Source organism: Phanerochaete carnosa (genome assembly GCF_000300595.1).
Source record: "Phanerochaete carnosa HHB-10118-sp unplaced genomic scaffold PHACAscaffold_6, whole genome shotgun sequence".
In the NCBI taxonomy this organism is placed as follows: domain Eukaryota; kingdom Fungi; phylum Basidiomycota; class Agaricomycetes; order Polyporales; family Phanerochaetaceae; genus Phanerochaete; species Phanerochaete carnosa.
Window position 1 is genome coordinate 2,123,431 of NW_006767633.1, and position 27,600 is coordinate 2,151,030.

General features: G+C 53.9%; 12 protein-coding genes and 1 non-coding gene across 13 annotated transcripts in view; 8 read left to right on the top strand and 5 right to left on the bottom strand.

Moving 5' to 3' along the window:
• Positions 1-638, top strand: part of PHACADRAFT_146532 (uncharacterized protein) — a 2,744-nt gene extending 2,106 nt beyond the window's left edge. Inside the window, exon 3 of the mRNA XM_007397143.1 lies at positions 289-638. The gene's annotated coding sequence lies outside the window, so the exon portion shown is untranslated. The remainder of the gene's footprint in view (positions 1-288) is intronic.
• Positions 639-2,293: 1,655 nt separating this feature from the next.
• Positions 2,294-4,014, top strand: PHACADRAFT_258413 (carbohydrate esterase family 16 protein). The gene is made up of 7 exons (XM_007397144.1): positions 2,294-2,382; positions 2,433-2,550; positions 2,608-2,992; positions 3,047-3,227; positions 3,289-3,472; positions 3,532-3,793; positions 3,842-4,014. The coding sequence occupies exons 2-6, from the start codon at positions 2,444-2,446 to the stop codon at positions 3,635-3,637; spliced, it is 963 nt and encodes a 320-aa protein (XP_007397206.1). The 5' UTR covers positions 2,294-2,382; positions 2,433-2,443; the 3' UTR covers positions 3,638-3,793; positions 3,842-4,014.
• A 1,307-nt stretch (positions 4,015-5,321) lies between these two features.
• Positions 5,322-6,762, top strand: PHACADRAFT_185435 (carbohydrate esterase family 16 protein; the record flags this gene model as incomplete). Its single annotated transcript, XM_007397145.1, has 3 exons — positions 5,322-5,468; positions 5,527-5,832; positions 5,940-6,762. The coding sequence occupies 3 exons, from the start codon at positions 5,322-5,324 to the stop codon at positions 6,498-6,500; spliced, it is 1,014 nt and encodes a 337-aa protein (XP_007397207.1). The 3' UTR covers positions 6,501-6,762.
• A 283-nt stretch (positions 6,763-7,045) lies between these two features.
• PHACADRAFT_258421 (uncharacterized protein) lies at positions 7,046-8,470 on the bottom strand. The gene is made up of 10 exons (XM_007397146.1): positions 8,241-8,470; positions 8,162-8,184; positions 7,962-8,106; positions 7,878-7,903; positions 7,788-7,822; positions 7,685-7,731; positions 7,568-7,620; positions 7,461-7,509; positions 7,346-7,410; positions 7,046-7,283 (listed from the first exon to the last, which is right to left on the bottom strand). Exons 1-10 carry the CDS (start codon positions 8,422-8,424, stop codon positions 7,233-7,235), a joined length of 678 nt encoding a protein of 225 aa, XP_007397208.1. The 5' UTR covers positions 8,425-8,470; the 3' UTR covers positions 7,046-7,232.
• A 698-nt stretch (positions 8,471-9,168) lies between these two features.
• On the bottom strand, positions 9,169-9,369 carry PHACADRAFT_162913 (uncharacterized protein; the record flags this gene model as incomplete). The annotated part of the gene is made up of 1 exon (XM_007397147.1): positions 9,169-9,369. One exon carries the CDS (start codon positions 9,367-9,369, stop codon positions 9,169-9,171), a length of 201 nt encoding a protein of 66 aa, XP_007397209.1.
• Positions 9,370-9,580: 211 nt separating this feature from the next.
• Positions 9,581-10,869, bottom strand: PHACADRAFT_258424 (uncharacterized protein). The gene is made up of 10 exons (XM_007397148.1): positions 10,688-10,869; positions 10,609-10,631; positions 10,405-10,549; positions 10,321-10,346; positions 10,234-10,268; positions 10,121-10,182; positions 10,019-10,071; positions 9,912-9,960; positions 9,797-9,861; positions 9,581-9,736 (listed from the first exon to the last, which is right to left on the bottom strand). Exons 1-10 carry the CDS (start codon positions 10,833-10,835, stop codon positions 9,671-9,673), a joined length of 672 nt encoding a protein of 223 aa, XP_007397210.1. The 5' UTR covers positions 10,836-10,869; the 3' UTR covers positions 9,581-9,670.
• A 251-nt stretch (positions 10,870-11,120) lies between these two features.
• PHACADRAFT_t90 lies at positions 11,121-11,192 on the top strand. Its single transcript has one exon. It is a non-coding gene; the product is annotated as a tRNA-Met (tRNA).
• Positions 11,193-12,545: 1,353 nt separating this feature from the next.
• On the bottom strand, positions 12,546-14,189 carry PHACADRAFT_258426 (uncharacterized protein). The gene is made up of 7 exons (XM_007397149.1): positions 14,088-14,189; positions 13,931-14,032; positions 13,834-13,879; positions 13,583-13,672; positions 13,392-13,526; positions 13,140-13,337; positions 12,546-13,083 (listed from the first exon to the last, which is right to left on the bottom strand). The coding sequence occupies exons 1-7, from the start codon at positions 14,180-14,182 to the stop codon at positions 12,883-12,885; spliced, it is 867 nt and encodes a 288-aa protein (XP_007397211.1). The 5' UTR covers positions 14,183-14,189; the 3' UTR covers positions 12,546-12,882.
• A 2,734-nt stretch (positions 14,190-16,923) lies between these two features.
• Positions 16,924-17,923, top strand: PHACADRAFT_258428 (uncharacterized protein). The gene is made up of 2 exons (XM_007397150.1): positions 16,924-17,328; positions 17,382-17,923. Exons 1-2 carry the CDS (start codon positions 17,020-17,022, stop codon positions 17,700-17,702), a joined length of 630 nt encoding a protein of 209 aa, XP_007397212.1. The 5' UTR covers positions 16,924-17,019; the 3' UTR covers positions 17,703-17,923.
• A 789-nt stretch (positions 17,924-18,712) lies between these two features.
• Positions 18,713-20,127, top strand: PHACADRAFT_258430 (uncharacterized protein). The gene is made up of 5 exons (XM_007397151.1): positions 18,713-18,937; positions 19,002-19,176; positions 19,231-19,469; positions 19,532-19,866; positions 19,918-20,127. The coding sequence occupies exons 1-5, from the start codon at positions 18,727-18,729 to the stop codon at positions 19,987-19,989; spliced, it is 1,032 nt and encodes a 343-aa protein (XP_007397213.1). The 5' UTR covers positions 18,713-18,726; the 3' UTR covers positions 19,990-20,127.
• Positions 20,128-20,748: 621 nt separating this feature from the next.
• PHACADRAFT_185441 (uncharacterized protein) lies at positions 20,749-22,376 on the top strand. Its single transcript, XM_007397152.1, has 5 exons — positions 20,749-21,079; positions 21,174-21,348; positions 21,400-21,644; positions 21,704-22,038; positions 22,094-22,376. Exons 1-5 carry the CDS (start codon positions 20,872-20,874, stop codon positions 22,160-22,162), a joined length of 1,032 nt encoding a protein of 343 aa, XP_007397214.1. The 5' UTR covers positions 20,749-20,871; the 3' UTR covers positions 22,163-22,376.
• A 781-nt stretch (positions 22,377-23,157) lies between these two features.
• PHACADRAFT_258435 (uncharacterized protein) lies at positions 23,158-24,492 on the top strand. The gene is made up of 5 exons (XM_007397153.1): positions 23,158-23,373; positions 23,453-23,627; positions 23,682-23,917; positions 23,977-24,311; positions 24,367-24,492. The coding sequence occupies exons 1-5, from the start codon at positions 23,166-23,168 to the stop codon at positions 24,433-24,435; spliced, it is 1,023 nt and encodes a 340-aa protein (XP_007397215.1). The 5' UTR covers positions 23,158-23,165; the 3' UTR covers positions 24,436-24,492.
• Positions 24,493-24,810: 318 nt separating this feature from the next.
• PHACADRAFT_185443 (uncharacterized protein) lies at positions 24,811-25,933 on the bottom strand (the record flags this gene model as incomplete). The annotated part of the gene is made up of 4 exons (XM_007397154.1): positions 25,718-25,933; positions 25,481-25,655; positions 25,189-25,427; positions 24,811-25,139 (listed from the first exon to the last, which is right to left on the bottom strand). The coding sequence occupies exons 1-4, from the start codon at positions 25,926-25,928 to the stop codon at positions 24,811-24,813; spliced, it is 954 nt and encodes a 317-aa protein (XP_007397216.1). The 5' UTR covers positions 25,929-25,933.
• Positions 25,934-27,600: the final 1,667 nt, after the last annotated feature.

A 27,600-nucleotide genomic window follows, 5' to 3' on the forward strand; every position in this document is an offset into this window, starting at 1 on the left:
TAGGTAACTGAGACGTGGATTTCCAAAGTCTTATTCCCTTCCGCGATGTTGGTATCTTGTAGTCCGCTGTCAAGCACAATTGGCATTGAGCCAAGTTTCGGTCATTTAGTGGGAGATACCCTTCGTCAACGATGAGATTAGTCCAGAGTGTAGCTACTACAGTGGATTGGTGTGACATCACATGTGGGTTGCGCAGAACTTCCGAGAAAGAGCCTGAGAGTGTTGTATTGTCTAGAAGTAAATAGAGTTTGAGAGACTGACATGCTGGTCTTCGTCCACCACGTCAAGGTTTAAGTTTGCCGAGAGGCGTTCTCGAGCGGTCGAACGCGGTTGCCTGGAGAAAGTCATCCGATAGGTGCCAGGGTTTCCCCTCCAAGCGGGCGAGCTCCAGCGACTTGTAATAGTCTTCCAAGCACATGGTGTCGATATCCTGGAAGGTGATACTGGGGTAGACCTCGCCCTCGGCCCAGGGCAGGCTCACATGCTGTGGCTCACCAACAGTTTGATTGGCTCGACCATGACGCGGACGCGTCTGATTCGCCGGCACGCGTGATTTCCACCACGCTAGAAGTACAGCACTTATTTCTTCAGGCGTTGGCTCACGTGCCTTCGACCCATGCACATTTCTGTGATGGTCCTCCGCTTTGTTCGGGAAGCGGCGGTCGACAATCCTGCAGTGGCCACATAAGAATCAAGGACTTTTTTTTACACGAGTGGGTTACATACCAAGTGCGGCACAGCGCGCAGAATATCTTGCGGCCAAAATTGGCTAGATCTACGTTGTATTTTGCCGCCACTCTTTCGACGTGTCCGTGGCCCTCATCATGCCTTTTGGCCGCTTGAAGGCTCCAAGAGACCCTCGAAGCCGGTGTATCACATATGGCGCAGGCCCATCCCGCCTCGTCTTTGTTCTATAGCGCTCAGGTCAGTCAAGTTGGGATGTATACAGGATTAATCATTGCACGTACTGGATCAACCGCACAGGCATGAACGTCTTGCGGCCTAAGCTTCCTCTGCTTGCGGATGTACTCGAGCTGGTGGTACACCTCAACATAGTCCTCTGGGATGGCGATGATATGGCGGTAGACTTGAATGCCGTGAGAGATTTGGTTCCTGGTCACGGGCATCGTTGAGGTAGCAGAAGAAGAATGCAGAGGGGACGATGTGAAGGATGATGGGAGTGGGGAAAGCTCATCCGACGGTGGCTCCTTATGAGCTACTCTGGGATGGGCGGCCTCAGAACGAAAGCGGTACATCAAGTGTGCCACACAACAGATCTTGTCGAAAGACAGAACAGAACAAAGAAGTGGGACAGATGGCGCGCAGTTTCATTTGCTGAAGCACGCGAGGCTGCGTTCCGTAGCTGGTGGCCTATAGTCAGTAGCAGTGGCCTCGATATATCCCGTAGTCATACACAAGTAGCCTGTGCGGTCAAAGAAACACTGTCACACCCACCAAGACAAAGCTCTTTGACGCCCAATTTGACAACAGCCTGACAACTTCTTACGCGTGTGTGATCGATTCTTGAGGATTCGTTCGGGTTGTCAAGGAATGCGGCCGCTGAGAGGATTGACCTGCTGCGTAGTGCTATCACCAGTGTGTTTGATGTCAGCCAATGAACTCATGGAGAGGATGCTCAAAATGATGACGAGGTGACAGGGAACACCCATCCGGCCATTACTATAACATTGTGTAATGTGCCACTCGCCTCGAATTCACCTGCAATCCGGTTGACGACCAGTGTGCATTAGTCGCAGATGGCTCACGCAGGAAAGGTTTGAATACTCTGGGCTTCCTGGACGGACTAGCTTTCATTGCTAGCATCAATCGCAGTCATTGGGCCACATGTTATCCTGACAAACGGCCGGCGATTAGGCTGATCTAATCTGTAGTGTGAGCTCGCAGTCATTGCCCTTACATCGTATGGGATCAATACTATACTTGCCTTTCCAAGTTCATTAATCCGAGATCAACCTTCTTAAACCGCCGGTAAAAGAAGCGGTTGAAAGCCGCGTGAAGTTAAGACTAAGTTTGGTTCGTTACGTAGGCCGCAGACCAGTTGTCCAGGTCACAAGTAGAGCTTCCAGACTGCTCCGTCAATACACCGGGAGCCGGGCAGATCACCTGCCAAGCACGATGGCCAGTACAGAGCTTCGGTTCGAGAAGTGGACCGGTGATAGCAGCCATCGAATACACAAATGGCAACAGAGGTTGCGCAGAAGCTCCTCCTTGAGCGGCAAGAGCGTTACTGGATGCGACGCCGAAGATAAGGCATATGTAGGGTAGGTCAGGTGTTGTAATAATTGGCGAAAAGAAGTATCCTCGCGGTAAGAGTCGCCAATGCGGTGAGTTACTCGGCATCCTCGCGGACCTCGTCATTATCTGAGAGAGTTATAAGGCAAGTCCATGGGACGTTCCTCGACATCGCTTACACACCACAGAGATGATCACTTTCTCCTTCACTCTGCTCGTGGCTGCAGTAGGACTCGTGTCCGCCGCTCAGCGTGGCCCTCTGCCAGGGCAGATAAAAAATCTGGTCACCTTCGGCGACTCATACACAGATATCGTAAGCACAGTGTCGCATGTCGAAGAATGACCGATGCTCACCGACGATGCTCTCCGTATGCAGGTCTCGACAGGCGACAATGCGACCGCGTGGCCTATCTTTGCTGCCCAGGACGGTGGCTTCAAGCTTTTCCCATTCGCCCGTTCTGGGGCGACATGCTCCAACAATATTACTCTCCGGCCATTCCCTTCTGTGTTCGAGAGTCAGCTTCCCCTGTACTTCACGGAGGTCAACAATGGGTCTCTTCGCCTTAACTCAGAGGAGACCATCTACACCTTGTGGATCGGAACCAACGACGTCGGTGCCAACTCATTGATAGTCGGTCAAGGTACACCGGGGGCAACAGTTGTTAACACCACAACCTGCGCGGTCAACTGGGTGAAGACCTTGTATGAGAGTGGCGCGAGGAACTTCCTATTCCAAAATGTCAGCAGTCCTTGAATACGTGGCAAACATAGTGACTGACCCGACTTCGTCTAGATGATCCCGCTGCAGAAAACCATACTCTACTCTGCTGACTCTTACCCGAACCGGTACTGGACGCTGGAGCGCAATACGACTGAATGGAGTGTCTTCATGACAGAATTGACGAATGCCGGCAATGCAATTTCGCGGGCTCTTCTTGAGCTACTCGCACCAACACTCCCAGGTGCTCACGTCGGTGCGTGTTCTAAACAGAGACTGAGCCTACCGCAGAGCTGATAGTTTTCCTAATGTTGCAGGCTATTTCGACTCCTACCAGTTCTTCGAGGACATGCTCAGCAACCCGGGCAAATTCTTGAATGGAACAGTACCTCCGAACACGACTGGAGCCATCAACCATTGTGTCTTCGCACTGAACGCGAGTACTTCTGACCCAGGTAACTGTACAGTGGCGACAGGATCGGCCAGGGACAGCTTCTTCTGGTAAGCTCATTAATCTTGGCTTAACTAGGATATGAGCTCACCTTTATGCTCGTACCAAGGTACGACGAGCTCCATCCGTCCGAGCAGACGGACAGGAATGTTGGGAAAGCCATCGCTGCCGCTGCAAAGAGGACGTCTGAGCAGTACACAACTTGGTTCAGCTAATGTTAAAGGAGCCTGACGGGTTGCGTACGGTGTATGTTATGGTAGAATGTGCCTTATCTCGTGCTATACATATCGCAGGTATGCCATCCATCAAGGACAAATGGACCAGACATATATGGTTGCATACTACTTGCCGACCATTGACAGAAATAGTAGCTGTTCGGGCGTAATGCATAATGGCATAATGAACTCTTTGATTCTAACCTTGCAATCTGATCCAATGCCTAGATGGCTCCGGATCATACCGGTTTCTTCCTTGAAGAGCGAGTTAACCTCTTTTCGCCTTCCCAGGATTTCCTGCAACAATTTCAACATGTTCCCTGAGCTATGGGTAGTCTATTCGCGCGATATTAAGGCTACCCGGAACAGAGAATATGGTTTGAGAATTGTCAAGAATTGTCGGTGGTGGTCACTTGGAGAGAGATGGACAGCCTTCCTTTCCGGGAAACCTCGCCTCGTGGCGTTTGCGCTGGGTCGGGATTACCGTATGGTTAGAGCTACGCAATTCGTAGCGGAAAAGTGAGCTTCATAATGCATCACAATGCATGACTATATAGCCATGAAATCCAAATTTTCGCGAAATTGTAGAAGGTAGGGCAAGAGCAGAAAGGAACTGGGGAGAAGGCCCTAACAAGCCCTCCGGCGCCAACATGGGCTGACCGCCTGGATAAAATAGTCCCAGTCGTGTCGCACGTGAAGCGGAACCCGAGCGCTCATACTCGGGTAGGGCGACCGGCATTGCAGCTCTAAGGCGGACGCCTGGCTCCAGATCTGCAAGGATGGCCCGCAGAGGTACCGAAGTTTGCAAAGTGAACGTTGACGCCTCGAGTGCTTGTGTCATGTTGAAAGATTCCGGAGGATATTGGGAGGCACACTGACAACTTTGGTCGCTTAGTTGATCAATTCTTCTCTGAAGCTGGCATCGAGAGATTCTTCATGGAGACTGCGGTCACCCTTGTCATCTTATCCATCTTCAAGATAAGATAAGATGATGAGGATGCTCCGCACATAAGCGCTTACTAAAGATTGCTTCGTAACTCTCGTTGGTGCAATCGACTTACCCTCCCTTGTTCTGGTGACATAACTGTGCACTCTGATGCAGGGAGCCAGCGGTGAGTGGGCCGATGCAGCACTAGTACTTACCTTTTTGGCTGCGCTGGCTGCGAGCCGCCGAGTCGAGCCGAACGACTTGGCTCGGCTGCCATGTGTGACAGCAAGTAAAAGCGTCCGAGCCGTCTCGTGGCTAAACTTGCGGCATCAGCGGAAAAGCCGTCCACGCGTCCACCCCTGCAGCCACCGTGAGCTGACTCGAAACCATCCCATCCCATTCGCTTTAAAATTGACCACGTCTCTACGGTCCGGGTATACCAGATCAGCTGGCGAGCAGCGGGAGCTATCGCCGACCAATCATTGTACGATGGAGTGCAGCTGGGTCGTGCAGCGTGGGACAAGATCACGTAGTTACGACTAAGAAGACAGGCTTTACCGTAAGAGTATCGTCGGAGGCGAGACCAGTATGCGTCTCAGGCGCGGTCGCATACTCTTAGGCACGATTGTACTCCCTGCTACCAAACTTGAGCCACGATACGATGTTCGACGAGTGTGTCCCATGACCTTTGGTGAACTGTTCCCGACTTGCATATAAATGCGAGTTTGGGGGAGACAAAAGTGTTGGTCGGCAATCATGGGCTTCGTGTTCTTATTGCTCGCGCTGCTAGCGCTCAGTACCTCCACCACCTCCGCGGTCGCGCTCGAGCTACCCTTCTCGAAAGGACCGCGGCCAGGGCAGATTAAAAACTTGGTAACTTTTGGAGATTCTTACACGGATGTAGTGAGTATATGAGTGACGGTCTGCCAGAACGCGTTCACTCACATCGGAACCTATGTAGGTGGTGACTGGCGACCACGGCATCTCACGGCCAGTCTTTGCGGCACAAAATGGGAACTTGGTACTCTTCCCGTTTGCGAGGGCTGGCGCGACATGCTCCAATAACATCACGTTCCGCCCGTTCCCCTCGGTCTTCGGGACCCAACTACCTATCTACTTCGCCGAGAAAGAGAACGGCACCCTCCACCTCAGACCGGACGAGACGATATACACACTTTGGATCGGAACCAATGACGTGGGTGCAAACTCATTGATCGTCGGGGAGGGTACGCCAGGGGCGACAGTGGTCAACACAACAGCCTGTGCTGTGAGTTGGGTGAAGGCCCTATATGATAGTGGAGCAAGGAACTTCCTGTTTTAAAACGTAAAAGATCGACACTGTCGTAAGATGTATATACTTACCTGGCCGTTCAGATGATTCCTCTGCAGAAGACTATCCTCTACTCCGCAGATTCCTACCCCAACACCTACTGGACAGCTGAAAGGAACACGTCCGAGTGGAACATCTTCGTGACGGAGCTGACGCGCGCTGGTAACGCGCTCTCAAGAGCATTGCTCGAACTCCTCGCTCCGACTCTGCCAGGCTTCCACATAGGTATGTGCGCCCGTGCCAATGCTACTGAGGTGAATCGACCGACTATGCACACAGGCTACTTCGACTCTCATACCTTCTTCGAGGACATGCTTGCCAACCCAGGACAGTTCTGCCTAACATCACCGGAGCCATTCAATTCCTGCGGTTACAAGCTGAATGAGAACACTTCCGACACTGGCAACTGTACGACTGTCACCGGGCCTGCAGTCGACAGCTACTTCTGGTGTGTCAATATGAGCTCAGTGGTTGGGCCACGCACTTACCCAGTGCGCAGGTATGACGAACTGCATCCATCCGAGCAGACCAATAGGAATGTGGGCAAAGCGATTGCTGCGGCTATCAGGAGGACGTCGGAACGATACACGACGTGGATTAGTTAAATCTCAACGTAGTCGGCGAAGACGGAGGTCTGGACATTTAAGGCAATATTAATGGTGCTTTTGCTGCATGTGCGAGCATTTCTGTGCGTGGTGAAGCTGGTTGTTAATGTGCGTCGGGAGCTTTGCCACTCAGCGGGTATATTGGAGGATGTAGCAACGAAAATTCATATCTAGAGGTCATATTGAGTACCTTGTTGGTATTGTACAACTGTTCAGGCCGTTCAGGGCATGACGATGCGAGATCGCGACGACGGTGTTGGGGGAGAAGCGTAACACGAGGAATGAGCGCTTGAGCCACTGGCCGTGTGGCGCTGAGCGCCCATCCACAATATTTGTCAGGCTGAAACCCCAGCCGTCTCATAAATCTGGCGTTACACACCGCGCCAAATGCTGTTAAATAAACAACACGAGAGACATATTGCTCTCGCAAACTTCGACCTACGCGCACAACTGAACTCCCCGTGGCCCATGAACTCGGTTAGGACAAGCTTGGCCTCGCCGAGTGTCGGCCATCGAAACGATCTCGACAAGCTTGGTTGCAGTCGCCGGATTGTACTCTGTTTGCTTGATTTTGAACATGTCCGAAAAGGAGATCGTTAAAAGGAGTTCAGTTTGTGGATGCATATGTTGGCGTGCAATGAGGGCCGTCATGCCATCTCAAGTTGACGTAAGCTAAGCAACCATTCCCATTCCAACGTAGGACATAGATGATAAAGATATAAATGACCGAACTTATAGCTCGGCGCGGGGGGACACGGCTTTCTTGGTTTTAGGGACAGGAAGCTGAACATGATATTGAGAGCCGTGGTGAGCAGAGTTGCAAATAAAGACGCATGGAAACGCACCTCGCCGCAGTCAGCGATGACAACATCGTCCATTGGTCTGTCATTTGCTCCCGTGGGAACTTTCTCTGTAGTCGCTGTGAGTATAGTCTGTATTATCACATGGGAAGTTACCAACCGATAGCCTCAATGATGTCCATGCCCTCCAGAACCTTGCCAAAGACGACCTGAACAGAATATGGTGAGTTTGAATGTCACCTTCAACTCAGCATGACACGGACATACCTTTTTACCATCCAGCCAGCTGGTCGTGGTTGTAGTAATGAAGAACTGAGAGCCTGTAATGGCATACAAGTCAGAGGTCACAAATCGCTGGCGTAACCTTATCATTCCAATCCTTACCTCCATTAGCCATCATAAGCATGCCGGGACTAGTGTGGCGGATCTTGCTGCAGCGGACATCAGCATACACGCACCCCACTATCGATGTCGCAGGAATACGCACTAGTTTTCGTCTGCAAAGTAGTCGCCGTAGATAGACTACGCTCACTTGTAAGCACTGTAACTCATGTCGCCCGAAACAACTCGCGCGTACCTTGCCGCCGGTACCGTCCCCAATCGCTGCGCACTCCAAGTCAGCATCCAACCGACGACAGCGAAAACTGAGCTGCAGACGTACTGAAGTCACCTCCCTGAATCATCATGGTCTTGATCACGCGGTGGAACTTGGAGCCCTTGTATCCCATGTCAGACTCGAGCAGAGTGCCATTCTTCCGCACGCCGGTGCTCAACGCCCTGAAGTTCTCGACGGTCTTCGGGACACTCTGTTTCGGATACGCGTTAGTGACGGATGTTTCTTCATGTCGTATAGGCACATACACCGCCATAGAGACCCAGGACGACTGCAGGTACACACATGAGTGCATTGCAGACAAACGACTAGACCAGTTAGACCCACCGCGACCGAGATCCTTGTCACCGTGGTGGATGTCGAAGTAGACCTTGTGTGTCACCTTGGGAGCCTTGGGAGCTTTGGAAGCTTTGGAGGACTTGGCGGCCTCGACATCCTGCGCGCAGAACGCGCAGAACAACGCAACAATAGTTACCAGCAGGAAACCGAGAGAGGAGCGTCCGAATATCATTTTGACCTCGTCGAGGAGTGAGTGAAGGTTGGGGACAGGCCTTAGACTCGAAAGCCAGCCTCTTAAATCGCGCACAGCATTGACCACTCTTCCTCCATATGGAGAGCCCAGCCTCTTAAATCGCGCAGGTAATGAGTGTGGTCTACGTGTCTCGACGGGCAATAAGTCGCGTTTGATGCGCTCGCCAATCTCCGGACATGAGCTAGCATCAATCAGCCGGAGATGCCGGAGGTATCGTTGCACTCCTGGTCGTGGATAGCAGCTCGTCATCTGCGTACTGCAGATCCAAATGAACTCAACGTGGGCATGTATGAGTCTGATGGCAAATCTGCGATGCAAAGCAGGTGGTAGTATACCATAGGCACAAGTACTTGCAACGCAGCAGTGAGTCTCCGGCGGGGACGCGTGCAGAGTCGAATTGCGCTGTGCTGTGCGACCTGTGATCCGGAAGGAAATAGAGAGGCCACATTTGTTCAGCGACTGTTCTCTGGTTCTCTGCGTCCCGGTCCAGAGGGGCGAGGTTTTTGTTCAGATTTCTCAACCCAAACTGTGACATGCTCGAACACCACTAGCATTCTACTACTGAAACGCTCGTGAACTGGCCTGAGCAAGGCACGACTCTCGAGCGTGGTTCGTCTTACGACCCATGTTCACTCATAGTCTCGGGTTCCCATCTAAAAGTTCATTATGCTGCACACATAAAGTGCTGCAGTGCCTACTGACCTGGACAGGCACACATACCTGCTAGTCCTCCAGCTTCTCGACATCATTCTCGTTCACACGCCTGTACAAGCCCCGACCCCGCCCGGCAGCGAAACGCTTCACAATCCTGTTCCCGCCGAGGAACCACAGCAGCACACCGAATACCGCGGCGAAGCCAAGGACGACGACCCAGTTTATAGCCGGAGACCATGATTGGAGTTCCTCGAGCTCGTCATAGCCCATGTACTCGGTCGTAGCGGGTAACGATTCATCGAGGGTCGCCGGGATGGGCTCAGCAACCTCCTCAGCTATCTCGGTAGCGGCCGCCGGCGCCTCAGTCGTTGGAGCATGCTCGGCCTGTGTGGTTTCGAGTATGTCGATCTTGGAAGTGGTCGGAAGAAGTTCAATCTACGTGTATACCGCAGTAAGTAGCGGACGACCGTCGGACAGTTTCAAGTTGATTTGTGTCAGCAACCGAGTATTTCCATTCCCATTCGAAGTACGACATAGATGATAGAGCAGATAAATCAGCACTACAGCTAACTTATAGCTCAGCGCGGAGAGGCACCTCGTTTCCAGACTCATCTGTGGGAGGGTCATCGAGAGGAAGCTGTAGATCACGTCGACAACGGTGGTTAGAGAATTATAAGTAAGACTCGTAGATGCTTACTTCGCCGCAGTCAGCAATAATGACATCAACTTCGGGCTTGTCATTCCTCCCTTTGGCGACGTCCTCTGTATTTGTGGTAAACGGGACGTTCATTGCGGTATAGAGAGCGACTTACCGATAGCAGTGACGACTTCCATGCCTTCAACAACCTTGCCGAAGACGACCTGGACAAATCGAGGTGAATCTCGGCGTTCTTACAGTCTCAACATTACATCGACGTACGTGCTTGCCATCGAGCCAGCTGGTCACAGCCGTGGTGATAAAGAATTGGGAGCCTGCGAAGGCACGTCAGTCAAACCAGTGTGGTCGTTGATATGAACTCACCGTTAGTGTCCTTGCCCGCATTAGCCATCGAAAGAATACCGGAGGTAGTGTGGCGGAGCTTGCTGCAGCGAACGTCAGCAAAAGGGCGCCCAACTCACGAACATTGTACGCACAAGTTCTCGTCCGCAAAGCGATCACCATAGATAGACTACGCCCGATTGTAAGCAACCTGACTTGGTCTAGTCCAAAATGATGTATACCTTGCCACCGGTGCCATCGCCACGGGCTGCGCGCTCAAGGTCAGCATCCGACCTGCGGCGGAGAAGGCGAGGCTGCAAACATACTGAAGTCGCCTCCCTGAATCATGAAATTCTTGATCACACGGTGAAACTTGGAGCCCTTGTATCCCATGCCGGCCTCTAGCGGAGTGCCATCCTTGCGCACACCAGTACTAAGCGCTCTGAAGTTCTCAACGGTCTTAGGGACGGTCTGTCTCGGATACGCGTTAGTCTAGGCAGTCTCTCTGCATGACAGACGGAAGTACGTACACCGCCATACAGACCCACGACAACTACGGACACATGCATGGGTTAGAAGGCCAGAGACAAACGGGCCAGCGGAACTTACTGCGACCGAGGACCTCGTCGCCATGCTTCATGTCGAAGTAAATCTTGTGGGTTATCTTGGGGCCCTTGGCAGCCTCGACATTCTGTGCGCAGAAGAACGCAGCGACAGTGACCAGCAAGAAACCGAGGGTGAGGCGTCCGAAAATCATTTTTGACCTCGTCGAGTGGGTGAGTGGATGAGCTGGACAAGACTGAATCTTGGTCGCTAACTTACGTGTCTGATGGCGAATTGATGATCGCCCTTCCGCTTCAGGCAATCGCCCGCGCTCACGAATTGAGTCGTAGGTTCTAAGATAGCTTGGAGTTTCACACATGCATATGCTCTACCCTCGGAAAATGAACAAACAAATAAGTAGCAGAGGCTGCTGCGAGATGAGAGTGGCGGCCTCTGCGGGCGATGGACATCTAGGATTAATTTGGGGCCTCGTACATGCAGCAACTTGGCGCAGGGGTAGCGCGCGGGGCTCATAACCCCGAGGTCGCTGGATCGAAACCAGCAGTTGCTATTCGCAAGATTCTAGCTGTAGCTGTTTTTTTCCGAGTTTAAAGAAGCGACGCCGCCGACGCGCAATGTCACGCATCCATGAAGACTCGAAGCGCCCGTCGACCACGCGGCCTCCCGTTCCTCTGCTCGCTGCAGGATGAGTCCACCAGCGGACGAACGCGAACCCGCTCAGGAATGTTAGGTACGTCGCCAACGCTTTATCAGCTGCGGACGTGCCTAACCAGGAACCTCCTAGTGTAAGTGCAGCCGCGAGGGACAGGGGAGTTTTCCTCTCGTCCCGTCTGACCTCTATCTGCGTTGGGTTCCTCATAGCTTTCTCTCATCTGTCTCTCGGTCCCGTCTGACCTCTATCTGCGTTAGCTTCGAGTCCACCATCTTGCGCTCTCCCTCCCATGCCCTTCCCTAGATTTTCTTTTCCTGTTTTTCTCTTGCATTCTTTTCTTTCCGTTATCTCTTACTCTCGGAATTGTGTCCTGAAGTGTTCAGTTTCGGCTGCACAGGCTATCTGTATTTCTGATGTGTTGCAAGATAGTTAACCGGGCACCATACACGGAGAGCGACCCAACCGACAAAGTTCATGAAGCTCAGTGAAGGAGCTGATTCGAAATCATTTCATTTTGAATGGAGCGTGAATCATGGCTTAACAAATTAAACTTAACACGATCTGGGTCTTCAAGCTTCAAGCTTCAAGCCACGTCCGCTCTCAAAGCCTGCAAGTGGTTATGTAATGGACACAAGAGATAGCTTCGCTCCGCTACGCAATTAATGTTGTCCCGGTAGCTGTTTTCGTGGCGGCTGTTCTCGAGTGTCATCGTGGTTGGTGTTTGCTTGGTCGGCACTCGGTCGGCACTCAGGTAGCATTCTCCTGAGGCTCTCGAAAATATATATTTACATATGTGTTCAGCTATCGAGTCCGTGGGCGACCTTCTGGTTCTCGCCGCCCGCGACGTAGCACCTTGGCTACATGTTACGTTGCAGGATGAAATGATTGGAGCGTGGTGGGGTAGGCGGAAGTAATAAGAAACTTGTGGTCGATCAGGGGCATGCAGCACTAAGTATATAAAGGGCAAGGCGGTGTGTAAGGGGTTAACAGACAGTAAGGAATCAGTTACTTATCAGGCCATCTGGTTAAAGATGCGAGAGATGCGAGAGATACAAGAGATACAAGAGATAAATTTGGACTTCTCCTGTTTTACAATACAGACAGAGTTAGAATGTGCTTAAATGAAGTTACAACTTAGTCTTTCAACGCAGTCTTAATTCAATGAGTCGGTGGCAGTCGATTGAGACTCTCGGAGCTGCATCCAGTTTGTGCCGAGCAAAAGCTTTGCCTACATGGCAACAAACAATTATTGTGGTGCTCTACAGGCCGAGGCGAGATAGGGGCGTCCGCGCCCACTTCAAACCAAACCACAGGCTGTTTGGTGACTGTCGGAGTCTTGCCCCCAGCTGACGTCATGGACAACGCAGTCAATATTGACAAGGGTATCGGATGTGTGCGTTGCTTTACCGCGATTGGCCAGGACTCCGCTCACAGCGTTCACACGCACCACAGGCGCGCCTCATTAAGCTGGCAAGGGTGCCGTGCTCACATCGGAACTATTGAGAGCGCCACCCCTGAAGCGGAGTGCCGGTGCGCGGAAATCCGTTACCGACAGGCACATGCCTCCCAGTAAAGTAGCCGGCAGGCCCTACGAGTGCGCGCTGACAGCCGCGACCATCGCAGCGCCGACGTCCTCCTGCAGCAGATCCTTGACACTGCACTCCTGCTCCACGGCCCATTCGTACGCCTCGAGGAGCACCGCGTCCGTGAGCGGGTGGAAGTGTGCCGCGAATACGCGTATGATGTTGCTCACGCGCGCGATCGCGGTGCGCGTCGCGTCGTCGATGTCCTGCGCAGTGCCCACGTCAGCTGGCAATTGACAGAAGGGAGAAGGGAGAGGCTCGCGTCGTTGCAATTCGAGTACACGGCTTCCGCATCGAAGCCCTCCTCGCCCTCCTGTTCGCTCTCCTTCACGTGCTTGCTCACCCAGATGTAGCCGTTCAGACCCAGGATGAGGTCAACGCCACATGGGAGCGACGTAAAGTGCGACTTGAGCCGGCGGATCAGCGCCGGAGGGACGACGACGAGCTGCCCGTTGCGGAGCTATTGAACACCATGTCAGAGAATGGGGACTCGGAGAGGAGCGCGGGAGCTCACCTTTCCGTATCGCAGCGACCGGGTATGGAGAGACATGGCGCCATCCGCGAAGAAGGCCTGGACCTCGGCGACAAGCAGATCGCCTTCTTCGAAGAACGTCCGCATTTGAAGTTCGTCACTTTCGAGTTTTCTGCGCTGAGACCATCATGAGTGATTGGTCGCTCAAGCCAATGGATGGACGTAAGTCATACTTGGACGCCTCCTGGGAGATTAACTGAGGACAGCATCAGGACAGCATCTTGGCGAGAGCCGGCGTCGACCTTCCACCGTCTCGGTTGCACCTGGGCCGACAGTCAGAAAATTATGACAGTACATATAGGGGGCTAGCGAGGTCCGTTTTTAAAGATACCGCCGGTCCCCTCTGCCCAGCAGGGTCTGAAAGGATCCCATCGACAGAATTTGGGGCGAGATGTAATTCATACTGATGAGATCGATTACTCACTTCGGTTATGCGCCCGACCACAAGGTCTCCAACTTCCGGATTATACCTGTGCTCGCGATCAGCGGTAGAGGGGTGTATAAAGACTTACAGCGTTTACCTTGTACGCGCAGCGCGGACAGAGATGAGCTTATTGACGCGCTCGACAGTGCCTGCGACGGAAGCAACAACCTCGTCGTTGTCAACGTAGGTGCCGTGACCGCTGCGTAAGGTGAGACATTCTGAGCGCCGGCCGGACGTTCGGATGGTGTGCGCACCGCATGAAAGCATGCGACGACGTCAGCGTCTCGCCAGGGCACGTAGATTTGCTGCGCGACGCAGACTCTTCGTCATCGTCGAGGTCGAGGTCCATGTCGTCGTCATCATCCAGATCTTGGTAGTGTCTGGTTTTTACCAGCGGGTCATAATCGTCTGGAGGTGCTGCGAAGGACGCAAACGCGATCATTCTGAACAGCTGGTGGCGGCCTACGGGAAAGCGTGTTTTTTTGTTTTCCATTCCTGGACATGTCTATTTGGCAACAGCCTCTGATCCTAACAAAGACCCCTGGGACCCCTCCAGCGCTTCTACTTTGGGCTGTTTCGGGAGAGCATTGATGGCCGCCGAGGAGACGCTTCGGAGCGTAGTGAGACTCATGAGCGCTTGAGGGCGGTCGCGCCTAGGCCCTAGCAACGTCCAACCAACGCCTTGTATGTCATCGCCCGGGGCGCCGTTCCTGGCTCGTGTGACTCCTGAGTCTCTGAGTGCAAGTGCAGCGCAGGAAAATAGGAACATGTCCAACAATGAAAAGGATACAGACGACAGCGATCATCAAGGCCAGATTGGGTTGACTTGGCCTTTGACAGCAAGTTGCCTTGGAGGGCAATCTAGGGCGATTTATCTCAACACAGGGTCGCCGGGAGTAAATCTCTCCTGACTTGCTTCCCTCCGATTGGCTCTGTCCTTTTCAGGCTGCGTTTCGTACGCCCCTTTTTCTCCTCTCATATTAATCCTCTTCACCATTGACCTCGCTCTTGTCGTCGTCCCTCCCATCTCGTCTCAAATGCACGCTTTCCGGTATCCCTCCCCCGGCGGCGACACCCTCCATCGCGCTCCTTCCTCCTCCGTTCGCGACTTCGAGCAGCTCGTGTCGAACGCGTTTGACCGCCCGTCACCAGCTATCGTTCTCACTCCGGCACATGCTTCAGCCTCAGGCCCCTGGTCTGCGATCTCCCTGCCAGGTAGGACAACGGCCAAGAGCTACCTTGAAGACGCCATCGAGGACGACCGCCCTCGGTTCCACCGACCAAGGTCACAGTCATCTAGTGCGTTCAGCCTTCACCGCACCCTTCCCTCAACGTCCCCTATGCACGGCGAGCCTTCGTCGCGCCCCGGCATAACGAGACGCGTGCTCAAGTCGCTCCGGGATCGCGCTTCTGCTCTCATGCTTCGGCCATCCCATACGCCGCATGGCTCTGTCAGCAATGGACACATTCCAGCGTCAATGTCGACCCTCGCTCCCTGGACGTCCACCTCCACTTCCTCCGCGCGCTCTCCATCACGGCATAACGCCGTTTCTCAGTCTCAGCGTCTCCCTTTCCCATCAAGGGGCGACAATTCAACGCTGAGCACCCTCCGGGGCGTCCCAGGTCCGAATGTCGAGCTCGGTGTCAAGGTCTCCGTCGCGCGACGTAGAACGAGCTCGCTCCCTCTGAACGTTCTGAAGATACCGCAGCATTCTTACCGCGATGGGCCCCGCTCAGCACGTACCCCGTCGCCCCTGGTGCCTCGCAGCAAAAGCCCTGCTCCTACACTGCTTGGAGACCTCATTTCCATGCGACGGAACACTGGTTCCTCCTTCTCTTCCTCCAGGGGTCGGACGTCTTCTCAGCTATCGACTGCTGACTCGTCTCTCCGCGTACACACTCGTTTGCCTCCTCTCAACAAGTCTCGCTCGTTTAACTTGTTATCAGAACACAACAGGAAACACTCTAGAGCAAGTTCCATCGCGGATTCCTTCCTTCCTTCTCCCACTGTAGCTTCAAGCATGTCAATCGAGTTTGAAGAAGGCGAACTGCCGGCGTGGTGCCCGGAACCATATACGAACCCGAGACCACCACCTCCCACCCCTACATCTCCTGCACGGGAGGTGTGGCGTCTCGAGGATGGTGAACGCTTGCCGAATGCTCCGTCGTATGTCTCCCAACGAAGGGACGGCTCAGCGAGCATTCATTCGGCCGTGAGTTATATTATGGCTTGTACCTGCTGGACATACGCTAACATGAATACAACAGGCGACTGCCAAGTCGACTCAGACACTCGCCGATCGCATTATTCAGGCTATTCCTCGGTCTCTGAAAGCAAGCATGTTTCGCTCGCGGTCGAAGCTTAACCTTTCAGTCATTACCAGCTCGTCAAATGAGTCCACTCTTTCCTCATCTGACACATCCATGTTTTCTTCTGGTACAGGCTCTCTGCCGCCAACACCCCACTCAAGCTCGTTTCCCGGTGTCGCGTCTGATTGCCGGATGAGCGTGGATTCTCCGGTGGACGCTATGGCCGTCGACCGCGTCCTAACTCCTGAGGAGGACCCCTTCGCCAAAAGCGACATCGAGGTCCCGCGTTCCCGGACTCCGATGCCATTTGAGACTTTAGACTCTTCGTCAAAGTCAACACAGCCACCACTCGGAAGGAACGCTCTCTTGCGGCCCATGCGGAAAAGGTCAAGTGGCAGTGGTCACATGCACACCAACAGTGGTGACACAATCACTCCGCTGACCAGCGGGCTGGACGACCAGCCGTGTTCTCCCACGGAAGTTGACGGCCCTTACATGGACTACAGGCCATTTGTATTCCCAACACCGGCAATGACCGTTTCTTCTCTGTCGCCGTCACCTTCGCCCACGCCGTACTCAGATTGGTCGCCGATAGGTCTCAGGCAGAATGCCACGCTGCCCAACGTAAGCGACTTTTCCGCGCACATAGTCCCCCTTCCGTTCTCCCCGACGCTGTCGCGAAGATCTGTCAGCTCGCCTATTCCGCCTTCGCCTGGTCCGCCACCCAACATACCTCTGCCGCCTAGTCCGATGCCTCTTCGTACAGAGTTTATCTCACCACCGCCATCACCATCTCGTCTGCGCAAGCGAAAGTCGCAGAGCTCACTGTGCGTCGCGGCCCTCTTGAATGCCGAGCGTCCACCATCGCCCTTCCCAATGGCGGCCTCTGCCTTCAGCTCGATGTCGCCCCTCCTTGGTCTCGTTAAGTCTCCGACAAACGCTGAGAGCGAGTTCGTCGTGAGCGAGCTGGACCGCCCGGACGACAATATTAATTGCCCGGATGGCATGCTCTCACGCAGTAACGGCGGCTGGGCACGCGGTCCGCGCTTCGCACTCAGTGGCATGGATTCTGAGCCGACTCGGCCCGCGTGGCCGATGTCACCGCGAGGGTCTAGCCCACCGAAGGAGGTTGTCGAGCTTGACGAAACTTGGAGACACCATCAGCTGCCTGTTCTGTCGTCCGAGGTTCGTGCTCTCTCCCTCCTGCTTCTGACACCGGTACTGATTATTTCCTGTAGTTCTCCGCGCTTGGCTTCTCATTCGACAACAAGCCTTACCCGCCGTCTCTCGCGCGGTTGAACGCGCCGCCGCGTGTGCGCTCCTCGCACTCAGACTCAGCGCTCTGCGTACGCTTTGACGCCGACGCACACCTGCAGCACATGCGCACGACGTCGCACGACGTATACTCGCGCGGCGGCCCCGCTGTGGCACTGGGCGAGATCAAGGAGCGCTGGGAGGGCGATACGGTGCGCTCAACAGCGTTCTACAGCGCGCGGTCGAGCATGCTGTCGAATATCTCGTCTGTGATGGGAACGATTGAGGCCCTGCCTGACGCGTAGTGCTCTCTGGCGTACCGCTTTCCGTTGTCCCGCTATACTTTATTCGTATGTATTGCCTTATACTGTACGCCTCCAGCTCCATTCCTTGTCTGTCCTTGCATTCCAATCGTGTGTCTCTAATCTGCATCGCACGCATCCCGCTCTTTTGCCTCGTCGCCTCGTCTTCCTCCGTCCTTCGTTTCTCCTTCGCATGTTATCTGCATCTCTTCAAGCTTTATTCGCGCAGATGCTTACCCGCTTTCCCATCCGCCCCTTGTTTCGGAGTCATCGTGACACCCTCTACTGTACGTTCGAATACTGTGTGTATCCGTAACTATGTTAAAGAGAAATTGGATATGAATAGTTCGCCAAAATCTAGCGTGTGGTTGTTCTGGCTCCAAGAGGTAAGAGTGGATGATTAAGGTTTGGTGCGTTTGATACGCCTTTCCACGCTTGCAAACTCCTCTTGTCATACGTTTTACATTTCCTGGCCATCGTCGATGAAAAGCCGACGACGACGACGACGACAGCCTCCTGACGCTAGATCTAGAGCTTTAGGGGGTAGTATGTCGCAAGCGCCGCATCCGCGTAGGTGCTCGTAACGAGGGTCGCTAATGGACAATCCGTCGAATAATACGCGATCACTCCTGGGTCCTAAGGAGGACAAGAAGAAATGATCACATGCAGGCAACCGCAGTTCGGCATGCCTTTCCAGAGGCTGCCGGACGGACGCGCACGCTTGCCTCCTTCGGAGTTTCCGCGCGCCGCACGCGCGGCTGGGCAATGCAGCCCCTCGTCGCACGTAAGTGCGCACAGCTAAACATTATGGCGGACACTAGTGAACTTTGAGTCAGCAGGCTCGCTTAGGCGCAAGTTGCCTAGCTAGTGTTATCCGGTGCCGTGCTGTCGTCACCTCACGGTTTGTGAGCAACCGCTGATCGGTTCTCAGCTCTCAGTTCTCAGGGCAAATTCTGCGTGTATATAACATGGTGGGCTTGAACCTGATTCCCACAATTCTTCCTTTCGATTGGACTATCTACACGCGATGGGCAAGTTCACCTTCATGAGTTTCCTCTCCGAGCAGTGGACCCGCCTCCCGCCGCCGCTCCAAGTCGACCTCACGGGCAAGACTGTGATCGTCACAGGATCCAACACAGGTATCGGCTTGGAGGCTGCGATGCACTTTGCGCGGATGAGGCCGGCGCGGCTTATCGTAGCGTGCAGGAGCGAGGACAAGGGCAAGGCTGCGCTTGAACGTGGGTCCAGAATCTCTGATAGGCCGAGCCGTCGAGTGCTGATTTTAAGACGTTGCTGGCGCAGATATTGCCCAGAAGTCAGGCTACGCTGCTGAGCTGCAGCTCGTCGACTTTGCGGACTTTGCATCCGTGACAGCCTTTGCCGCGAGGCTCAAGGACGCCCCAGTCGATATTCTGGTTGCCAATGCCGGCGTCGGGCTGTCGAATTTCTCTCTTACGAAGGATGGCTTTGAGCAGGCGTAGGTGGACTTCACACTCTTTCGCTCATGAATGTTATCTGAGTCTAGCGCTAGCCTGCAAGTCAATCACCTCTCGTCCGCACTGCTCTCCTTCCTCCTCTTGCCCAACCTCGTCAAGGCCGCGCAAGAGCACAAGAGCAATTCTCGGCTGGCACTCGTTACGAGCGAGATGCACTTCACGACTCGGGTCGATGATGAGCTCAAGTCGGCACCGAAGGGCATCCTTCGCACGCTAAGCGACCCGGAGTATGTCACACCAGAACGCTTCTCCGCGCGCTATCCCGAGACGAAGAGTACGTGCACATCCCACGCACATTACATCGCACAACACCACTGACAGTCCTGTTACACCCAGTGTTCAACGTCATGTTCGCGCGCGCGCTCGCAGAGCACCTCCCCGCCGCGGTGCCTGTCGTGCCCGACAGCGTGAACCCAGGGTTCTGCTACACAGAGTTGCGACGCAACCTCTGGCTGTCGCGCCGGCTCATGATGGCCGTCATGGACTTCACACTCGGGCGCAGCGCGGAGCAAGGCGCACGCCAGCTCGTGCACGCCGCTCTTGGGCCTGACGGGAAGGACGGTGAACACATACAATTCATGCGCGGCGCGTACGTGAGTTGCAACGCCGTGCACGAGCCAAGCGACTTTGTAATCAGCAAAGAGGGGCACGAGGTGCAGGAGAGGATATGGGTGAGTCCGTAGAACACGCCTGAAGTTCGAAACGCTGACTCTCGCTTCTAGCGCGAGACCATCGATATATTGGCAGAGGCGTCGCCCGACATTCGGAGAATAGTGAAGGAATATTGCACCTAGTCGGATTAGTTTAAAGTAGTCTTGTCACGCTCGGCGCCTTCCCGACTGTGCCGTCCCGATATTATATTTCAGTGCCCTCTATTTGCTCATATCTTGCCATATCCTTACGGTCGACTAATCGAAATGTTTGAATCTCGCGCATCTTGCATAACTTATTCGACACGCGGATTTGGCATGAACTGGGGGTATTTGGGCGCGGGGGCTGCTCCCGTTTTTTTCTCGCTCCGCGGTGCAAGCGCCAGACGCCACGAAGTCCTATCCCGCGTCGTCCGAGCCAGGCCGCTTCGGGTCAGACAACATGCAGCAGGCAGCCCGAGAAAAGCGCGAAACCGGTCGCCATCCAGATCTTCTGTCGCTACCGAAGATTCATGTAGAGATAAGCGTATTTCTGGTGGGATCTCGCAATCCGTCAGATTATTGATGGTCAAGACGTTTGGACACTTTCCTGATGCGCCTCTGGACTCTCATCGTCCGGTCAATTGACTTTTCAAATTTATGCTCTTGTGTTCGCAGAGATATCTGCATATCTAACCTATCTGAAATCGTTCAAGGTCGCTGATACGTACGATGGTCAAGCGAACGCCCAACATTCAGTCAAACCAGTATTCGTGGCTTTACCCAGGCCGCTATGTGTGGGAATCTTTGCCCGCAAATGTAGTAAGGCGAACTATCAGGAATGGGGCGCCTGGGCCTGCATGCGGTGTAACCTCCCACGGATAACTCGCCTCCGATGATAGAGATGCACATTTATTGCTAGCTCGCCGGTGGGATAACGTACGCGAGCCTTGGAATAACGAGCGCGCACGGCCTGCGAACTTCCCCGCAGTATATATATCCACCGGCACAGGCTCAATATGCCTTCTCGAGTCACACACAGTAAACATGCAGCCCACCGTCATGTCTTTCGTGCTCGGCCAGTGGAAACGTCTTCCGGCACCTCTGCACGCCGACCTCTCGGGAAAAACTGTCGTTGTCGTCGGTGCCAACTCAGGCATCGGGCTCGAGACCGCGAAGCACTTCGCGCAGATGCGCCCTGAGAGGCTAGTCATTGCATGTAGGAGCTCGGCAAAGGGGCGCACTGCTGCTGAACGTAAGTAAACCCACACGCCGGACTGCTTAAGTGCGTGCACTGATGATATCTTTTATTATTATCATTAATTTTTAAAATAAATTTCAAAAAATAGATATTGCGCGAGATACAGGATACAGCGCTGAGCTGCAGCCAGTTGATCTTGCGGACTTTGCGTCGGTAAAAGCATTCGCTGCGCAGCTGAAGGACGACCCCATCGATATCCTTGTCGCGAATGCGGGTGTCGTGCAGCCCGAGTATCTCACCACGAAAGACGGATGGGAACAGGCGTGAGTGCAGCGAACATACATGCGAGCTTGAAGAACCTCTGAATCTCACAGCGACACCAGTCTGCAAGTCAATCACCTTTCCACTGCGCTCATATGCCTGCTCCTCCTGCCCAACATGCACAAGGCAGCACAAGTGCACAACAGCCATCCACGGCTTGTTACCACCACGAGTGGATTGCACATGAGAGTGCGCTTCGGCGAGGACCTCTTATCCACGCCGAGCCTCCTACATACATTGAACAGTCCTGAACTCTGCACCTCGGAACGTTTCCAGGTGCGGTATCATGATAGCAAGCGTACGTTAACCCGCCCCTCTCTCGCCAAATCAAACATAATAACTAGCTCACTCTGCCAGTATTGAACGTCCTTTTCATCCGCGCGCTTGCCGCACATCTGCCAGCGACGTCACCGCTTGTCCCTGCGTGCGCCTGCCCAGGCTACTGTGTCTCTGAGATACGGCGTAACTCTGCGTTCTCGGACAAAGTTGTGTACAAGCTCCTGGAGCTCACGTTCGGACGCACTGCCGAACAGGGCTCGCGGCAGATCTTGTACGCGGCGCTGGGCCCCGACGGGCGTGATGGCCATCACGTTCGATATATGAGGGGCGTGTACGTCGCACATAGTGTGGTGTCTGAACCGGGGGACTATGTTATCAGCAGAGAAGGGGTAGAGCTACAAGAGAGAATATGGGTGAGTACATCGGATCTGCTCTGCCGGTGAGGAAGGCTGACAGTATGCGCGACAGCGAGAGACGTTGGACATTCTTGCAGAGACGGCTCCGGAGGTGCGGAGGATTGTGAATGAGTTCTGCTAAAAACTCTCAAATTTCGTTGTGGGATGGCAACGCCGAGCGTGACAGCATATCAGCTGCGATAGTGAACCATTTGACCAGTTAATTTAGTTGCTTAAAGGAACCCCGTTACGCTCTGCGTCCTCAGGCTGCTCGACTTGGCCAACTGCCCTCTCTCGATATTTCGACGCCCTTTGTTCGGCTAGATATTTTGCCACATCCCTACGATCGACTAATCATATATATATATATTTGGAATTTTGAATCTCGCGCATCGTTGCCTAACTTATCCAACACGAGAATCCCAGGCGTGAGCTGTACTGAGTATTTGCGGTGCAGGCGCTAGACGCCACGCAGTTCTGTTCCACTTCGTCCGAGTCCGGGCTGCTTCGGGGTGGCAAATTGACTAAGCAGGCAGCCGGAGAACAGCGCGAAATCAGTCGTCATCTAGATTTTCCGTTAGATTATAGAGATGGCCGTATCTCTGGTGGTGGGATGACTGGGATCTCACTGGCACAATCTGTCAAATTATCTGAAGTCACTTAGATCTCTGAATTTTCATCGTCCGATCAATTGACCTCTCGCATTTGCCGACTCGGTCTCTGTATTTGGGCCGCATACGCGAAATTGTTGGATTTCGCTCGCAGCAATGGTCAAACGAACCAGCCGGACCCGCCAATTCCCCCGGTGATAATTGTGGTCACCGTTCTCCCCCATGATGCGGGAATCTTTGTCCGCAGATGTACACAGGAGAAGGCAGATTACCAAGAATGGGGCGCCAACTTTGCCGGAGCCGTCCAGCCGACTGCATGCGTAATTAGCGAACCTCCGACTGTAATGATGGTAGCCTCGCCGAAGGGAAAGGCGTACGCAAATGGGCTGAATCTCGTTCTGTAAGGACACAACTCTCTCAGCAGCATTACGAGCGAGCCACAAACAATCGTCAGCCAGGCCTGCGAGGTTCTTCGCAGCATATATAGCCACCGGCACAGGCTCAGTATGCCCTCTCAAATCATACACAGTAAACATGCAACCCACCTTCCTGTCGTTCGTGCTTAGCCAGTGGAAACATCTTCCGGCACCTCTGCACGCCGACCTCTCGGGAAAAACTGTCGTTGTCGTCGGTGCCAACACGGGCATTGGACTCGAGGCCGCGAAGCACTTCGCGCAGATGCGCCCTGAGAGGCTGATCATCGCGTGTAGAAGCGAGGCTAAGGGACGCACTGCTGTCGAATGTGAGTAGACCCAAGCGCCGAACCGCTCGAGTGCATGCGCTGACGATATAATTCCTGTGAATATCTGTGTGGCTACCAGATATTGCGCGGGAGACAGGATACAGCGCCGAGTTGCAATTGGTTGATCTTGCAGACTTTGCGTCGGTTAAGGCGTTTACTACACACTTGAAAGACGACGCGGTCGATATCCTTGTCGCAAACGCAGCTATCGCGCAGCCCGAGTATCTCACTACGAAAGACGGATGGGAGCAGGCGTAAGTGTGGCGAAAATACATGTGAAGAGCTTCTAGACCTGACAATGTTTTCAGCCTGCAAGTGAACCACCTTTCCACTGCGCTCGTATGCCTGCTCCTCCTGCCCAACATGTACAAGGCGGCACAAGTGCACAACAGCCATCCGCGGCTTGTTATCACTACGAGTGGATTGCATATGGGGGTGCGCTTTGACGAGGATCTCTCATCTAAGCCGAACCTCCTACGCGCATTGAACAGTCCTGAGGTCTGCACCTCGGGGCGTTTTCAGACGCGATATAATGATAGCAAGCGTACGTTGACCCGTCCGCCTCTCGCCAATTCAAAACCAATTAACCGCTCACCGTGCCAGTGCTCAACGTCCTCTTCGTTCGCGCACTTGCCGCGCACATGCCAGCGACGTCACCGCTTGTCCCTGCGTGCGCCTGCCCAGGCTACTGTGTCTCCGAGCTGCGGCGCAATTTCGCGTTCTCGACCCGAGTCATGTACAAGCTCATGGAACTTACACTCGGACGGACTGCCGAACAGGGTTCGCGGCAGATCTTGTACGCGGCGCTGGGCCCCGACGGGCATGATGGTAATCATAGTCGATATTTGAGAGGCATGTACGTCGCACATAGCGAGGTGTCCGAGCCGGGGGACTACGTTATCAGCAGAGAAGGGGTAGAGCTGCAAGAGAGAATATGGGTGAGTGCGTTGGACCTGCTCTGCCGGTGAGGAAGGCTGACAGTATGCGCGACAGCGAGAGACGTTGGACATCCTTGCAGAGGCGGCCCCGGAGGTGCGGCAAATTGCGGATGAGTTCTGCTAAGAGCTCTCATAGACCTTGTTGTTATTTGCTTCTACATATGATATCCTGGTCACCGTGATAAGCATACTGGTCTGGCGTCGTGCAAGTCCGAGCAAAAAGCGGGCGAAGGCTGCGCTGCGCAACGCCCGGCGATCACCGGAACGGCCGGCGGCTACTTTATAGACGTCTTCAAGATACCTGAGCGTACCCGCTGCTGTGAACCCTGGGATGCATGCAGTCATGTGATACAGCAAGCGAGTGAATTAATCTAAATATTCTTTTACTAGACTTCGAACGTTGGGCGATACCTCTGCCAATATATCGATGGTCTCGCGCTACGAACCGGAGTCAGCGTCAGATGTCAAAGTCCTCTCCGTCAAAGAACTTACCCAAATTCTATCCTGCACCTCGTGCCCCATCCTTGCTGATCACAAAGTCGCTAGGCTCGCGCACAGCATGACAGCTCACATATGCGCCACGCATATACTCAACGTGCGCGTCTTCCTTGCCATCGGGCCCGAGCGCAGCATGCAGGAGCTGGCGCGCGCCCTGCTCCGCACTCCGCCCAACCGTGACGTCCACAAGTGCCATAAGCAGTTGCTGCGAGAGCCACAGGTTTTTTCGTAGCCCTGTATAGCAGAAGCCTGGGTTTACGCTGTTTGGCACGACAGGCATCGAGGCACCGAGGCGCTCAGCGAGCGCGCGCACGAACATGATAACAAGTACTGACGGCTGTCAGCTGGCATGAGACACGTGCGTAGAATATGTACGCACTCTTGGTCTCTTGATAGCGCGCGGTGAAGCGTTCTGGTGTGCAATACTCCGGGTCATTTAGCGTGCGGAGGATACCCTTCGGTGCGGACTTGAGCTCGTCCCCGAAGTGTGTCAAGAAATGCAACTCGCTTGTGACGAGTACCAGTCGGGAGTGACTCTTGTGTTCATGTGCAGCCTTAACCAAGTTCGGCAGGAGGAGGAACGAGAGTAGCGCAGTCGAGAGGTAATTGACCTGCAGCCTGGTCATGTGATCAGATTATGTTTGTGATTGAGTAAAGCAAAGTCAGCTTACGCCCGTTCCCAACCATCCTTTGTCAACGAGAATTCCGCCTCCGCGATGGCGGCGTTGGCGACCAGGATGTCCACCGGGTCGTCCTTGAGCCTCGCCGCGAAGGCGTTCACGGACGCAAAACTCGCAAAATCAACTAGCTGCAGCTCTGCGGCGTAGCCCGTCTTCTCAGCGATATCTAAAAAGAAGGTTGGAACTCAGCATTAAGCGGTACAGTCCATTGAGAGATAAAGAACACACGCTCAAGCGCAGCCTTGCCCTTCTCTTCGCTCCTGCATGCCACGACAAGCCGCGCCGGCTTCATCCGCGCAAAGTGCTTAGCAGCCTCTAGCCCAATTCCAGTATTGGACCCTGTGACGACAACAGTCTTGCCTGTAAGGTCAGCTTCGAGCGGCGGCGGAAGGCGTGCCCACTGCTCGGAGAGCCAGTTCGTGAAAGTGAGCTGGACCATTACTTGTGGGTATTCTAACTAGAGTGGAGAAATGCGCGGTAACGGCAGACGAGTCTTGACCTCGCCATGTTATATATTTACTGTAAACCCCTTTGAGGAGTGAAGACTACTAGGAATACCCGCGACCTGTAGTGAGGTGGCGACAGCTCGGTTCCAGATGCCACCGAGCTGGCACTCAGGCCCGTCACTTGATAGGCCCACTTACCCATAACTAGCCTCTACTACGGTAACGTTCAGCTGTGTGCTTCCCTGCAGAAAGGGGTGCACTGGCTGCAATCCCAAGGCGCGTGCAGATACGACAGTAATACGTGTCTGCTCACTGAGCGCTGCAGTGTATCTACCGCTATCTCCCAGGAGGCCCTTGTGCGCCAAGAGTGATCCAAACCTCTTCTCTGCGGGACCCTTGTCGACCAGACATCGTACAGGCGTTGCGAGCATTGTGTGGCCAACTTTGCCTTTATGAACGTCTTCGTAGACTGTCCAGTATGTCTAAAGCGAGATCTCAGATTATGCGCGAAAGAGGTATGAAGTAGAGCGGCTGTCGGCGGCAATTTTTCTATTGGGCTGAAGCGCTGAAGACTCAAGAGGCTTATGCGTGGGGTTGAAGCCAGAGCAGACCGGACTTCGCCGGAAGGCGCATCGGACGCATCGGGCGCATCAGACCCTACAGTAATTAGCCTGTATCTGGCGGTCATTAGTGCTGAGTCCATGTCTTAGATTCACCAAGCTACGTTACCTGTGAACACTTCCAGTGCGTTATGCTCTATGTCTCATGCATGAATTCGGATGCTCGGACACCTACTACTCCGATGGGAGGCTGTATCCCGGACTGAACTACACTGTACTGCATTTTTGCGTCGCACGCCACTGTCAAGACAGCGTCGTCCTCCGGCCTTTGCGATGGCCGGCATGGCAACTGAGTTCACCGGTCGTCTCCATCACAAACGTGAGGATCCGTATGTACCACTCCGTGCTGATATGCTTACCAGGAGGCGCGGCTCTGGGACAAAGATGAATCTTATCCTTGGCCGCAAAATCTCGCCGTGACGGTTACTGAAACAGAAGGGCGGTGAGCAATGGACTGGCAAGTTGTCTGCCAACGATTCGCTTTCTTACTGCTTGTCATTCTCTCAATGCAGAAAAGCACATCGTACTCCCTGATTAAATCCCCAATACTGTGCTTGCTTTGAACCTGTTGACCACCAAACAGACTGAGCGCACAGCCCAACAGGCCATGCTAGGCCCGTCTCCAGGATCGACTCCACTGCCTCTCTGCACCGACCCTTGGCATCATTTCATCACATTCAGTCGTTTCCGGGCGAGGTATCGTCTATCAGGCACGGAGTTGGAAGGTCTCATCATGCCAGCAACCTCTGAATGCCAGAACATTGTGCCTGACGCCGTTGTCTGTCCTAATTTTCCGCGGGGCGATGCGAGCAGGCAAACTTCGCCACAAAATGCGGCAAGCGCGACTGTACATATAATCGCCAAGGCAAAACCCTTTGTGCTGCAGCTCTGGAAGCCCTCTCTACCTTGTCCTGCTATCTGTAACGCCCCTTCACTCTCGAAGATGTCCCTGTGCCCTGCAACGACCACTCTGGACCAGCTCCCCCACAGAGATGTCGTCCATCTCGCGGATATTCAAACCCGCCCACATATCCTCTCTGTATGG